This window comes from Solanum tuberosum, unplaced genomic scaffold, assembly GCF_000226075.1.
Source record: "Solanum tuberosum cultivar DM 1-3 516 R44 unplaced genomic scaffold, SolTub_3.0 scf00047, whole genome shotgun sequence".
Lineage (NCBI taxonomy): Eukaryota > Viridiplantae > Streptophyta > Magnoliopsida > Solanales > Solanaceae > Solanum > Solanum tuberosum.
This window is the reverse complement of record NW_006238973.1, coordinates 1,288,149-1,299,307: the sequence shown is the minus strand read 5'-3', so window position 1 is coordinate 1,299,307 and position 11,159 is coordinate 1,288,149. Positions and strand designations below refer to the sequence as shown.

Genomic DNA, 11,159 nt, shown 5'->3' with positions numbered 1-11,159 from the left:
CTTCAATCTTGTGGTGTATTCGTTTGTATAAAGTAAAGTTTCTTTCTCATTGATTAATCCGCCTCCCATCAATTGAGACAACGACAGTTATACTGAAGTTTTCAGGTTGATAGACTAACCCAAGTCACCCCCCACCCCACCACAATTAGGCATCCATTTACTATAATTTACAAGGTTAAACTAAGTTCAATAATATCCCAAATAAATGAAAAAATATCAAGATAGCGGTTAAAAAAAACACTAATTAACTCAACTACCTCAGATCTCTTCATCCAAAACCACCAAACAAAACATATATTTTCGAGTTATTTCCTTTCTAAGTTTCCTTTTTTGCTCATGTAAAAAAAAGGGTAAGGTTCTATGCATCTATAACATTGACTTTGCCCTTTCAAAATTTATTAGGCAATGTTCTTTCCAAAATTTTCATTAAAAAAAAACTTGTCAATGACAAAAGCTAAAAATATACTCCAAACAAGTTTCTTTCCAAATTAGAAATTAATATGGCTCTTCCACTTGACATAAAATTGACTTGTTAAAAAAGTAAAACCTTTTTAGTAAACTTTTCCACAAATATTTTCATTAAAAAGCTTCTTTTGAGGACAAATGGAGAAGCCTAGACACCAATCAACAAGTTTTTTTTTTCCAATTTAGAAAATAATTTTGGAAAGCATTAGTAAAGAGCAAAACTCTTTTATCCTAATCATGATTTGAACCAAAAAAACACATCTTAAACCAATAATTCAAAATAGTAACTCTCAAAAGTGAAGGACCATTGACACAACATTTGAAAACATTGGGGACTAATTTGACAAAAAATAAAATATCCCAACCAAAGTAAAAGCTTAAGCAAAGAAGCTGGCATACTAACAAGAGAGAGAGAATGTGCATATGGTTGTTGGTAAAAAAAAAAGAAGAGGAAGCTTAGCTTAAAGGCAATGGAGACTCTGCAACCAACACATCTTCCATAGAATGGACACATATTAGGTACAAGAAAGATACATAAAGAAAGTGACACTATTACTACTAATCAACATTCTTTCTTCCATTAAAAAAAAGTAATCTTTAATACCATATATACCATTCTCATCACCCTTCATTTCTCACTAGAATCATCCTCAGCCATGGAAGCCGGTGCAGGTCTAGTTGCTGGTTCTCATAACCGGAATGAACTTGTCGTCATTCATGGCCATGAAGAGGTAAGACATTCTCTTGGAATGTTCAAAGTTAACACACATAATAACTCCTATGTTGCTCGGACTCTTCAAAAATATTGCTGCACCTGTGTTGGATCCTGAAAGATGCTACTACTTCTGGAGGATCCAACATGCAGTTGGCACATTTTTGAAGAGTCCAAGCAACATAGATAATTAATGTCTTTGAGGCATTCTCTTGGAATGTCCAAAGTTAACATTGAAGTGCACAAATAACCTGTGTTGCTCGGACTTATGTCGTATCCTCAGAAAATGTACTACTTTTGGAGGATCCGACATTTCGCACTTAGCGCATTTTTGAAGAGTCCGAGCAATGTAGGAAATAACAATGTGGATATAGATATTTGTGTTTGAGAGATTTCACATTTTTTGTCCCTCAAGCACAAGGTCTGTGCACTTTATCTCAAATAATAACAAGGAAAAAAGTGATGTTGAGGGATAAAAGGGGATATCAACAATGTAACTTCTGTATTTATGTCTCTATAACAGTTAATTTATGGTGTTGCATTGTTATTACATCTTCATGTTCAACATGACACCTAGAACTGACAAAAATGTGTTGCTTTCTTTTTTTAACCTTCTTCCTTTGTCCTTAATTTGCTGCAGCATAAGCCATTGAAGGATTTGAGTGGACAAGTTTGTGACATATGTGGGGATGAAATAGGCTTAACAGTGGATGGTGATCTTTTTGTGGCCTGCAATGAGTGTGGTTTCCCTGTGTGTCGGCCTTGCTATGAGTATGAGAGAAGGGAAGGAACTCAACAGTGTCCACAGTGCAAGACCAGATACAAACGTCTCAAAGGTATATACACATCTTGATGAATAAAAACTATTCACATCCATGCAAACTTTTTCTGGTTGTTCGTGTCATTTATTTTCGGTTTTTAATTGTATTTGATGGCTTGAAGGGAGTCCAAGGGTGGCGGGAGATGAAGATGAGGAAGATATTGACGATATTGAACATGAATTCAAAGTTGATGATGAGCAAAACAAGAATAGAAACATAGTTGAGACCATTCTCCATGGTAAGATGACATATGGAAGAGGACCAGAAGACGAAGATTCTGCTCAGTACCCTCCTGTCATTGCTGGAACCCGCTCACATCCGGTATGAATATTAAATCCATATCAAATATTACTAAGACGAGAAATTTTGAATATCTTGAGTATGAAAGCATTTTGTGGACGCAGGTTAGCGGTGAATTCCCAATATCGAATCATGGAAATGGAGAGCAGACGTTGGGATCTTCGCTTCACAAAAGGATACATCCCTATCCAGCTTCTGAATCCGGAAGTGCAAGATGGGATGATAAGAAAGAAGGAGGGTGGAAAGAAAGAATGGAAGATTGGAAATTGCAGCAAGGACATGTGGGGCAAGATTATGATGACTCTGCTGACGTTGATATGTCCATGTAAGTAGTTCCAATTGATCTTTAACATGAAAATGTTATGCAAATACATATCTTGAACCATAATACTAAGGCTTCGGAGATCGGAATAACACACGAGCAAATGCTCACATCTAGGTTGTTTCTTGGTTATTTCCTGTGGTTGGAGATACAGATACTAGCATTTGACTATTTCAATTCACTCCCTTCTTTCTCATTCACATTCACATAAATGGAAGTGAAAGGAGTATTATATATGACAAGTTATGACAGTAGGAGTAAGAAATTAGTGAAAATGAGAATGCACTTATAGATATACAGAAATGTATAGTTAGAAAAAATTTCGGGTATAGCTATTACTAATAACTATCAGATTCACTAGATTGCAGTGATTTCTTCTCAAACACATAAATTCAATGCTTAAAATAGTTAATACAAAGTGCAACATGCACTCAGCTAATCAATGTGAGAAAATGCAGGGTGGATGAAGCAAGACAGCCTTTATCAAGAAAAGTGCCAATAGCATCAAGCAAGATCAATCCTTACCGGATGGTGATTGTAGCTAGGCTGGTGATTCTGGCCATCTTCCTTCGTTATAGAATTCTGAATCCAGTGCATGATGCGATTGGTCTCTGGCTAACTTCTATCATCTGTGAGATCTGGTTTGCCTTCTCTTGGATCCTTGATCAGTTTCCCAAATGGTTCCCTATTGACCGTGAGACTTACCTTGATCGTCTCTCTCTCAGGTGACAATTCTTTGCAAGTCTGTGCTTCCTACTACTAAAAAGAAGTTAATCCTTAAGCATGGACATAAAACCAATAGTATACCAAGTTAATTTCCAATATATACACCTTGTTTACACAAAGTCTTCAGTACAATATAAGATACTGACAGAAACAAAATCAAAGTTCCATGAAAGAGATAGCTTAGCATTCAGGCAAAACATACAAGAAGAGAAACTATGGCAAATCATATTTGCACTCTAATCTTACTGAGATTGTAATTTTCAAAGCTGCAAGTCAAATCATAGTCGAAAGGCTTCTTAAAGTTCTAGCAATCTTTTCAAGATAAAAACTTTACGACTAGAGAAATACATATTTGACCAAAATTTTGATGTAGGTATGAGAGGGAAGGAGAACCAAATATGCTAGCCCCGGTAGATGTCTTCGTCAGTACAGTGGATCCTATGAAGGAACCTCCTCTTGTTACAGCTAATACAATCCTCTCAATATTAGCAATGGATTACCCTATTGACAAAATTTCATGCTACCTATCTGATGATGGAGCTTCAATGTGCACCTTTGAAGCACTATCAGAAACTGCAGAATTTGCTAGAAAATGGGTTCCCTTCTGCAAGAAGTTTGCTATAGAGCCTCGAGCTCCAGAATTTTACTTCTCCCTAAAGATTGATTATCTCAAGGACAAAGTCCAGCCAACATTTGTTAAGGAGAGACGAGCAATGAAGGTAAAGCTTGAACTCTTGCTTTCATCAGCTAGTGCTACATAAAACTTTCCATGTCACAAATTACAAATCTCATTGTACTTGACAGAGAGAGTATGAAGAATTCAAGGTAAGAGTCAATGCACTAGTTGCCAAAGCAACTAAAATGCCTCCAGGAGGGTGGATCATGCAAGATGGAACACCATGGCCAGGAAATAATACCAGGGACCATCCTGGTATGATTCAAGTCTTTTTAGGCCAAAGTGGAGGAACTGATGTGGATGGACATGAACTTCCTCGTCTTGTTTATGTTTCTCGTGAAAAAAGGCCTGGTTTCCAGCATCACAAAAAGGCTGGTGCTATGAACGCCCTGGTAAACATGGAAACTTCTGTTATTTGCTAGTTAATACTCCAGAGTTGCACGTCAAAATTTTTACACATCTACTTTAAAACATTATGCACACTACATCAGATATTTCGACAAGAAATTTTGCAGAATCACAAAACATTCTTCAATGTGATCCTTGCAGGTTCGTGTTGCAGGAGTTCTTACCAATGCACCATTTATGCTTAACTTGGATTGTGATCATTACCTTAACAACAGCAAGGCTGCCAGAGAGGCCATGTGCTTCTTGATGGACCCACAAATGGGCAAAAAAGTTTGCTTCGTCCAGTTTCCTCAAAGATTTGATGGAATAGACAAGCACGATAGATATGCCAACCGAAACACAGTCTTCTTTGATGTAAGATTAAGCAAAATGTGGCACATAAGGACACTAAGAAAAACACTAATTCTTGGAATTTATATGAGATTAGTTTATCATGTACTTATTTCTACTACTTGGGCAGATTAACATGAAAGGCCTAGATGGAATACAAGGTCCAGTATATGTTGGCACAGGATGTGTCTTCAGAAGGCAAGCATTATATGGCTACAATCCTCCTAAACGGGCCAAGCGCCCAAGAATGGTGAGCTGCGACTGTTGTCCATGTTTTGGACGCAAAAAGAAGCTTGACAAATATAAATCTGAAGTCAATGGAGATGCAGCCAATGCTCAAGGTTTTCATATATCCACATTCCAAATATTTTCAAGTTTCAACTTTCAAATAACAAAGGAGCCTATTAAATAAGATCCCCTTTGAGATTAATTTTCCTTATTTTCTCTTTTTCTTTTCTATCTGTCCACAGGATTTGACGATGACAATGAGCTACTAATGTCCCAGATGAACTTTGAAAAGAAATTTGGTCAGTCTGCAATTTTTGTGACTTCAACTTTAATGATTGAAGGTGGGGTTCCACCTTCGTCAAGCCCAGCAGCCTTGTTGAAGGAAGCTATCCATGTGATCAGCTGTGGCTATGAAGATAAAACAGAATGGGGTTTGGAGGTAATGTTCATCTTTGTTTCTGTGCTTGCAAGAAAGAACTTGGTTGACAAGGGATAAACAACAAATAAGAAAACCAGAACTATTCTGAGAGTTTGACTATTACCTTTCAGAAGCCTTTTTGAAAACTAACTCTAACGCAAAACAACAGTGATTAAAGAAAATATGCTAATGCTTTTGATACAAGCATATTTCAATTTGTGAAGCATGAAGGATATTAATGCTTAAAACTTCCTGTATGTGTACTAGCATGAGATACATAACAATTATAATCTATTCTAATGTAATCACCTTTATGAATCTCTTTGATTGAAGTAACTGTTTTTGAACTTGCAGCTGGGATGGATATACGGTTCTATCACAGAGGATATCTTAACAGGTTTCAAGATGCACTGCCGTGGTTGGAGGTCAGTCTATTGTATGCCTAAATTAGCTGCATTTAAGGGGTCTGCTCCAATCAATCTATCAGATCGTCTCAACCAGGTGCTTCGATGGGCTCTTGGTTCCGTTGAGATCTTTTTCAGTCATCATAGCCCAGTTTGGTATGGCCATAAGGGAGGAAATCTTAAGTGGCTAGAACGATTATCATACATTAACACAACTATTTACCCCTTCACTTCTTTACCTCTCCTTGCCTACTGCACTCTCCCTGCTGTCTGCTTGCTCACTGGGAAATTCATAATGCCAGAGGTAAGCACATGATGTTTTTACTTAAACGGCATAACTTTAAAATTTTGAACACCCGTAGAACACCAGTTGCACCTAAGTAGCTTCATATTTCACAAGTTCACTTGCTTTCTGGGATAGTCCGTTGACTAGAACTTGCATTTCATTGATGCAGATAAGCACGTTAGCAAGTCTCTTTTTCATTGCTCTTTTCCTCTCTATCTTTACAACGGGAATTCTTGAGCTAAGGTGGAGTGGAGTAAGCATTGAGGAATGGTGGAGAAATGAGCAATTTTGGGTTATTGGAGGTGTATCTGCCCACCTTTTTGCTGTAGTACAAGGTCTTCTCAAGATTTTGGCTGGCATAGATACCAACTTTACTGTGACATCTAAGGCAACAGATGATGAGGACTTCGGAGAGTTATATGCCTTCAAGTGGACTACTCTCCTTATTCCTCCAACAACAATTCTCATAATCAACTTGGTTGGGGTTGTAGCCGGAATCTCTGACGCCATCAACAATGGATACAATTCATGGGGTCCCCTTTTCGGAAAGCTTTTCTTCGCCTTTTGGGTCATTGTTCATTTATATCCATTCCTCAAGGGTCTTATGGGCAGGCAGAACAGGACTCCAACCATTGTTGTAATATGGTCAATACTTTTAGCCTCCATCTTTTCCTTGCTCTGGGTTCGAATTGATCCATTTGTGCTCAAAACCAAAGGACCAGATGTCAAGCGATGTGGAGTCAACTGCTAGCATGCTCATAATTCCCTTTTCAAGGCCATGCTCTTTGGAGTGCACACAAGCATCTTGATATATCAGGGATCTTGTATCCTCCCCTGTGTGGGCTCTGATGTACACCCCTCAAACTGGAATATGCAAACAAAAGAATAAACCTAGCGTGAGAAGTTCTGTTTAGTGTACAAATTGTACTCAATTTTTTTGATTGTTCAAATTGTACTCGATTTTGCATATAGCTTAATGAAGTGTTTGAAGACAATCTGCTAACTTTTTCTCACTTGATGGCCAACTATGAGTTTTGACAGAACTTTCAAGTAATTAATCTTTGAACTTAATGAATAAAGATGCAATACAATATCTGAGGGAAGTCTCAATGAATAAAGAGTATGTGTGCCACATACCCTCATCCGATCTAAAAGAGTAAGTGAATATATAAATTAAGGGAATTAAAAAGAATTTCCATGAAAATAACACTTGACACTTGTAGATGCATGTCAACAATTGAGACAAAAGAAGATCTAAGAAAAATTCATACAAACCTTTTCGTAACATATTCTATGCATTCAAGCAGATAGACACCGCAGCAACTTCCCCCGCATCAAATGCCTAGGACAACTTGGAACAATGAGAGAAGGACATGGAATATCATATGAGGAAAATGTATCTAAGAGCTCAACCTAGGTATACCTATTTGATCAAAAGTAACTTTCAGTTGATATTCTGCTCCTCTACACATTTGTATAGCTTATATTTAATCAATGAACTACAGAATGCTAAACAAAGGGGTGGAACAGAAAAGGAAATAACAGACTGATATTTATTGATTATACAGTGTCAAAGAATAGGCCTAAAGTGCTGTCTTGATGTAAGAGTAAAATCAGCGAGATATTATGATATTTATTGATTTTACCCGGACAACCTCAAATTGTGTAAAGCACTGCAAACAACCAGTTTTCATGACCAAAGAATAGATTACACTCTTCCCTAAACTGCATAATACTCAAAACGGTATTGTACAAGCCAAAGATTCCTTTAGCTTCAGCTTTTCTTATGAGACAATTTATGTTGCCTACTTTAAATAAAAAGCAAATAATAGCATTGATATACTAGAACCTTTGACATTGCCCATTCGATAAGTGGTTTGAGCTATCCTGCTGCCCTTGTTCCTATAAGAAGTGGATCTAAGCACAATGTAAAAATACATTGGCTCCACTGACCTCCATAATGATCCAAAAGGCTGAATAAACATTCTCGGAAGGAAAAGGCCATTTTACCAATAATCCCCACAGGAACAGTCTCCATCTTTGAAATGATGAAATCTGTTGGCATCCCTTACAACAATAACCCTGTCTGTGACCTTGGAAACAAACTTGGTGAAATTATGGCAATCCACACAAACCCTTAGGTTCTTGATGATTCTGATTTCAGTTCTAGGTTCAGAAGTTAAAAGTCCAAAAGCAATAGCTAATTTCTCGCTATGAACTTTGACCATCAACTCCTTCTCCTCTTCCTCAACATCATGCAATGCTGTGCTGGTTTCCGTGTGAAATCCAGCCTCCCTCATCTTCTCCATCAGCTCCTCCAGCTTTGCATAAATAGCTGCTGCTTGAGGATGTGACTGGTCGCTGGATGTAAAGACATGTTGGTAGCTATTGACCTCAATTAAAGTGCACCCAGGGGTCTTTGCTAGATTCTTGTTCTTAAGAACTTTCCTAACTGAAGCAGCTTGACAATAATTGCGGTCTGCTGAATAGATGTTTGAAAGTAAAACATAATATCCGACACTTCCTCTGTCCATCGCAAATAACTTATCCGAAGCCAAGCGAGCCAAGTCAATATTTTTGTGGACCATGCATGCACCGAGTAATGCACCCCACTCAGCTGGACCTGGTTCAAGAGGCATCTCATAAATAAATTCCAAAGCATTTTCTAGTTTTCCAGCTCGGCCCAAAAGGTCCACCATGCAGGCATAATGTTCCGGTAATGGTTCAGTGTCATGATCATGACTCATAGAATGGAATATCTTCTGACCTTCTTCTACTAAACCGGCATGACTACAAGCATACAAAACACAGAGGAAAGTGACACCAGTTGGGGAAACTCCAGAATGAAGCATTTGATCAAACAGCACCAATGCCTCTCGACCACATCCATGCAGGCCATAAGCTGAAATCATAGCATTCCAAGTAACCACATTTTTCTCCGTGATGCTGTCAAATACTTGCCGCGCCTCCTCAATATTCCCACACTTTGCATACATGTCAACTAAAGCAGTTAACACGTAAATGTTGGACTCAAATTTCTCCTTCTTTATTAAGTCATGGACCCATTTTCCCATACTTAATGTTCCAAGTTGAGCACATGCAGAAAGTATACTTGTGATTGTGACAGGATTCGGATGGATATCTAACTTCTGCATTTCCCGAAAGAGAGATATAGCCATTTCTGTTAACCCATTTTGGGCATAACCTGATATCATGGCATTCCATGAAGCTAAGCTTTTCTTTGGGGACTCATCAAACAGCCTTCTTGCCAATTCCATTTCATTGAGTCGACTATAAACTGTAGTCAAAGCAGTAGAAACCGAAGGATTCGATACCATCCCAGATTTCACACAAAAACCATGGATAGAACATGTAAGGGTCAGATGACCAAAAGGACAAGAAACAGGAATTAAACCAACAATAGTACTAGAATTAACTTTCTCCCCATGAACAAGCAATTCTCTAAATAACCTCACTGAAGATTCATTCTCATTATTAAAACAAAAACCAGCAATCATCGCATTACATGAAATCAAATCAGGCTCTCTTATCATCCCAAACAACAATTTAGCAGTAGAAACATCCCCACATTTCGAATACATCGAAATCAAACCAGTAAGAACATACTCATGAACATCATACCCCATCTTAACAGCCAAACAATGTATCAACATTCCATTCCTCAAATCCTGTAACTCAGCAACAGCAGTAAGTACCACAGCCAATGTAGTCGAATCAAACTTCGTCCCTCTCCCAACCATATCACCAAAAACCTGTATACTCTCCTCAAAACAACAATTCCTCACCAACCCAGAAACCATCGTATTCCACAAAACACTATCCCTTTCAGGAATTCCATCAAACACCTTATACGCATGACCAATTCTTGAAAAACCCATATACATATCCACCAACGCCGACCCAACAAACACATCCGAACCAAACCCACTAACTATCACATGCCCATGAATCAAAATCCCAACTTTCTCACACCCAGATGACGAAAAACCCGAAACAACAAAAGCAAAAGTGAAATTATCAGGTTTAAGTTTACTACCTTTAAGAAGGTCAAGATAAAGGGACAACGCTTCAACCCCTAACCCATTACGCGATAACCCTCTGATTAATACATTATATAGGAAAAGATCAGGTGGGTTTGTGTTATTGAAGGTGGTGAAGAGATTTTTGGCTTTGGAAATGGATTTGAAGTCGGAAAATTTGTGTGTTAGTTTAGTGATTGTGATGAGATCGTTGCTTAGGCCATTACGGATGAGATTTGCGTGGATTTGATTGAGTTGGGAGAGAGTTGTAGCTTGGTTGATTAAGCTTATGAAGAAGTTTCTGTCTCTTTGAGCAATGGATGCTATGGTTCTGTAAATCATTTGAGAATTTTTGCTTCACTCTCAGAGTACACTGTGGAGTGGCGCTGACGACAAATAGCTTTGGCGGGAATTGTTGTTAATGTCGTTTGTGGAAAAGGGGGCTCGATGCGTTAAGCTCCCGCCATATGCAAGGTTCGGGATGATCATTCAATTCCCGCCCATATGCAAGGTTCGGGAAAAGGGCAGCCCAATGCATTAAGCGTATGTTATTTGCAAGGTTTAGAAAGAGTGGAATCATAAGGGTCATTTATGTAAGAAGTTGTTTTCACAACTCAAGAACACGTGACAATAATTTTACTAGTCACGTAAGCTTTTCTACAAAGAGTTTTTGATAGAAAAAATTAAAAAAGTAATTTAATAAAATAAACTTACATGATTTCTTTAAAAACATGTCTAGTAAATAGAGAACTATCCAAGCTCCCACAATTTTTTCTTGTTTGATGATTTGAACTCATAAACTTATAGTTGAAAGTAAAAATGTGTTAATCATATGAGCAACTCCCACTTAGACTTGTAAAAGAGAAGAGAGGGAATATGTTCTTGTTAGGATACAAAAAGACTTTGAAAAAATTAATAAATTTGCTCGCTTCTATTCTAAATTAAATACACGGCTTCCATAAATATTGCAACGAATAAGTTTGCTCCTACCTTAATCAGAGGTCTCAGTTCAAGCTTTGGGTA

At 37.8% G+C, this 11,159-nt stretch overlaps 2 protein-coding genes across 3 annotated transcripts; one reads left to right on the top strand and one right to left on the bottom strand.

Moving 5' to 3' along the window:
• Positions 1-1,067: 1,067 nt before the first annotated feature.
• LOC102578178 (cellulose synthase A catalytic subunit 7 [UDP-forming]) lies at positions 1,068-7,099 on the top strand. Its single transcript, XM_006343558.2, has 12 exons — positions 1,068-1,196; positions 1,818-2,013; positions 2,120-2,319; positions 2,403-2,623; positions 3,079-3,345; positions 3,720-4,065; positions 4,151-4,414; positions 4,572-4,784; positions 4,891-5,101; positions 5,231-5,427; positions 5,761-6,114; positions 6,266-7,099. The coding sequence occupies exons 1-12, from the start codon at positions 1,122-1,124 to the stop codon at positions 6,845-6,847; spliced, it is 3,126 nt and encodes a 1,041-aa protein (XP_006343620.1). The 5' UTR covers positions 1,068-1,121; the 3' UTR covers positions 6,848-7,099.
• LOC102578504 (pentatricopeptide repeat-containing protein At4g30700) lies at positions 6,877-10,695 on the bottom strand. Of its 2 annotated transcripts, XM_006343559.2 has the most exons (3): positions 7,946-10,695; positions 7,372-7,438; positions 6,877-6,960 (listed from the first exon to the last, which is right to left on the bottom strand). In XM_006343559.2, the coding sequence occupies exon 1, from the start codon at positions 10,476-10,478 to the stop codon at positions 8,103-8,105; it is 2,376 nt and encodes a 791-aa protein (XP_006343621.1). In that variant the 5' UTR covers positions 10,479-10,695; the 3' UTR covers positions 6,877-6,960; positions 7,372-7,438; positions 7,946-8,102. The 2 variants fall into 2 exon arrangements, with proteins under 2 accessions (XP_006343621.1, XP_006343622.1); XM_006343560.2 differs by lacking the exon at positions 7,372-7,438 and having other exon boundaries at positions 6,887-6,960.
• Between the last annotated feature and the right edge of the window lie 464 nt (positions 10,696-11,159).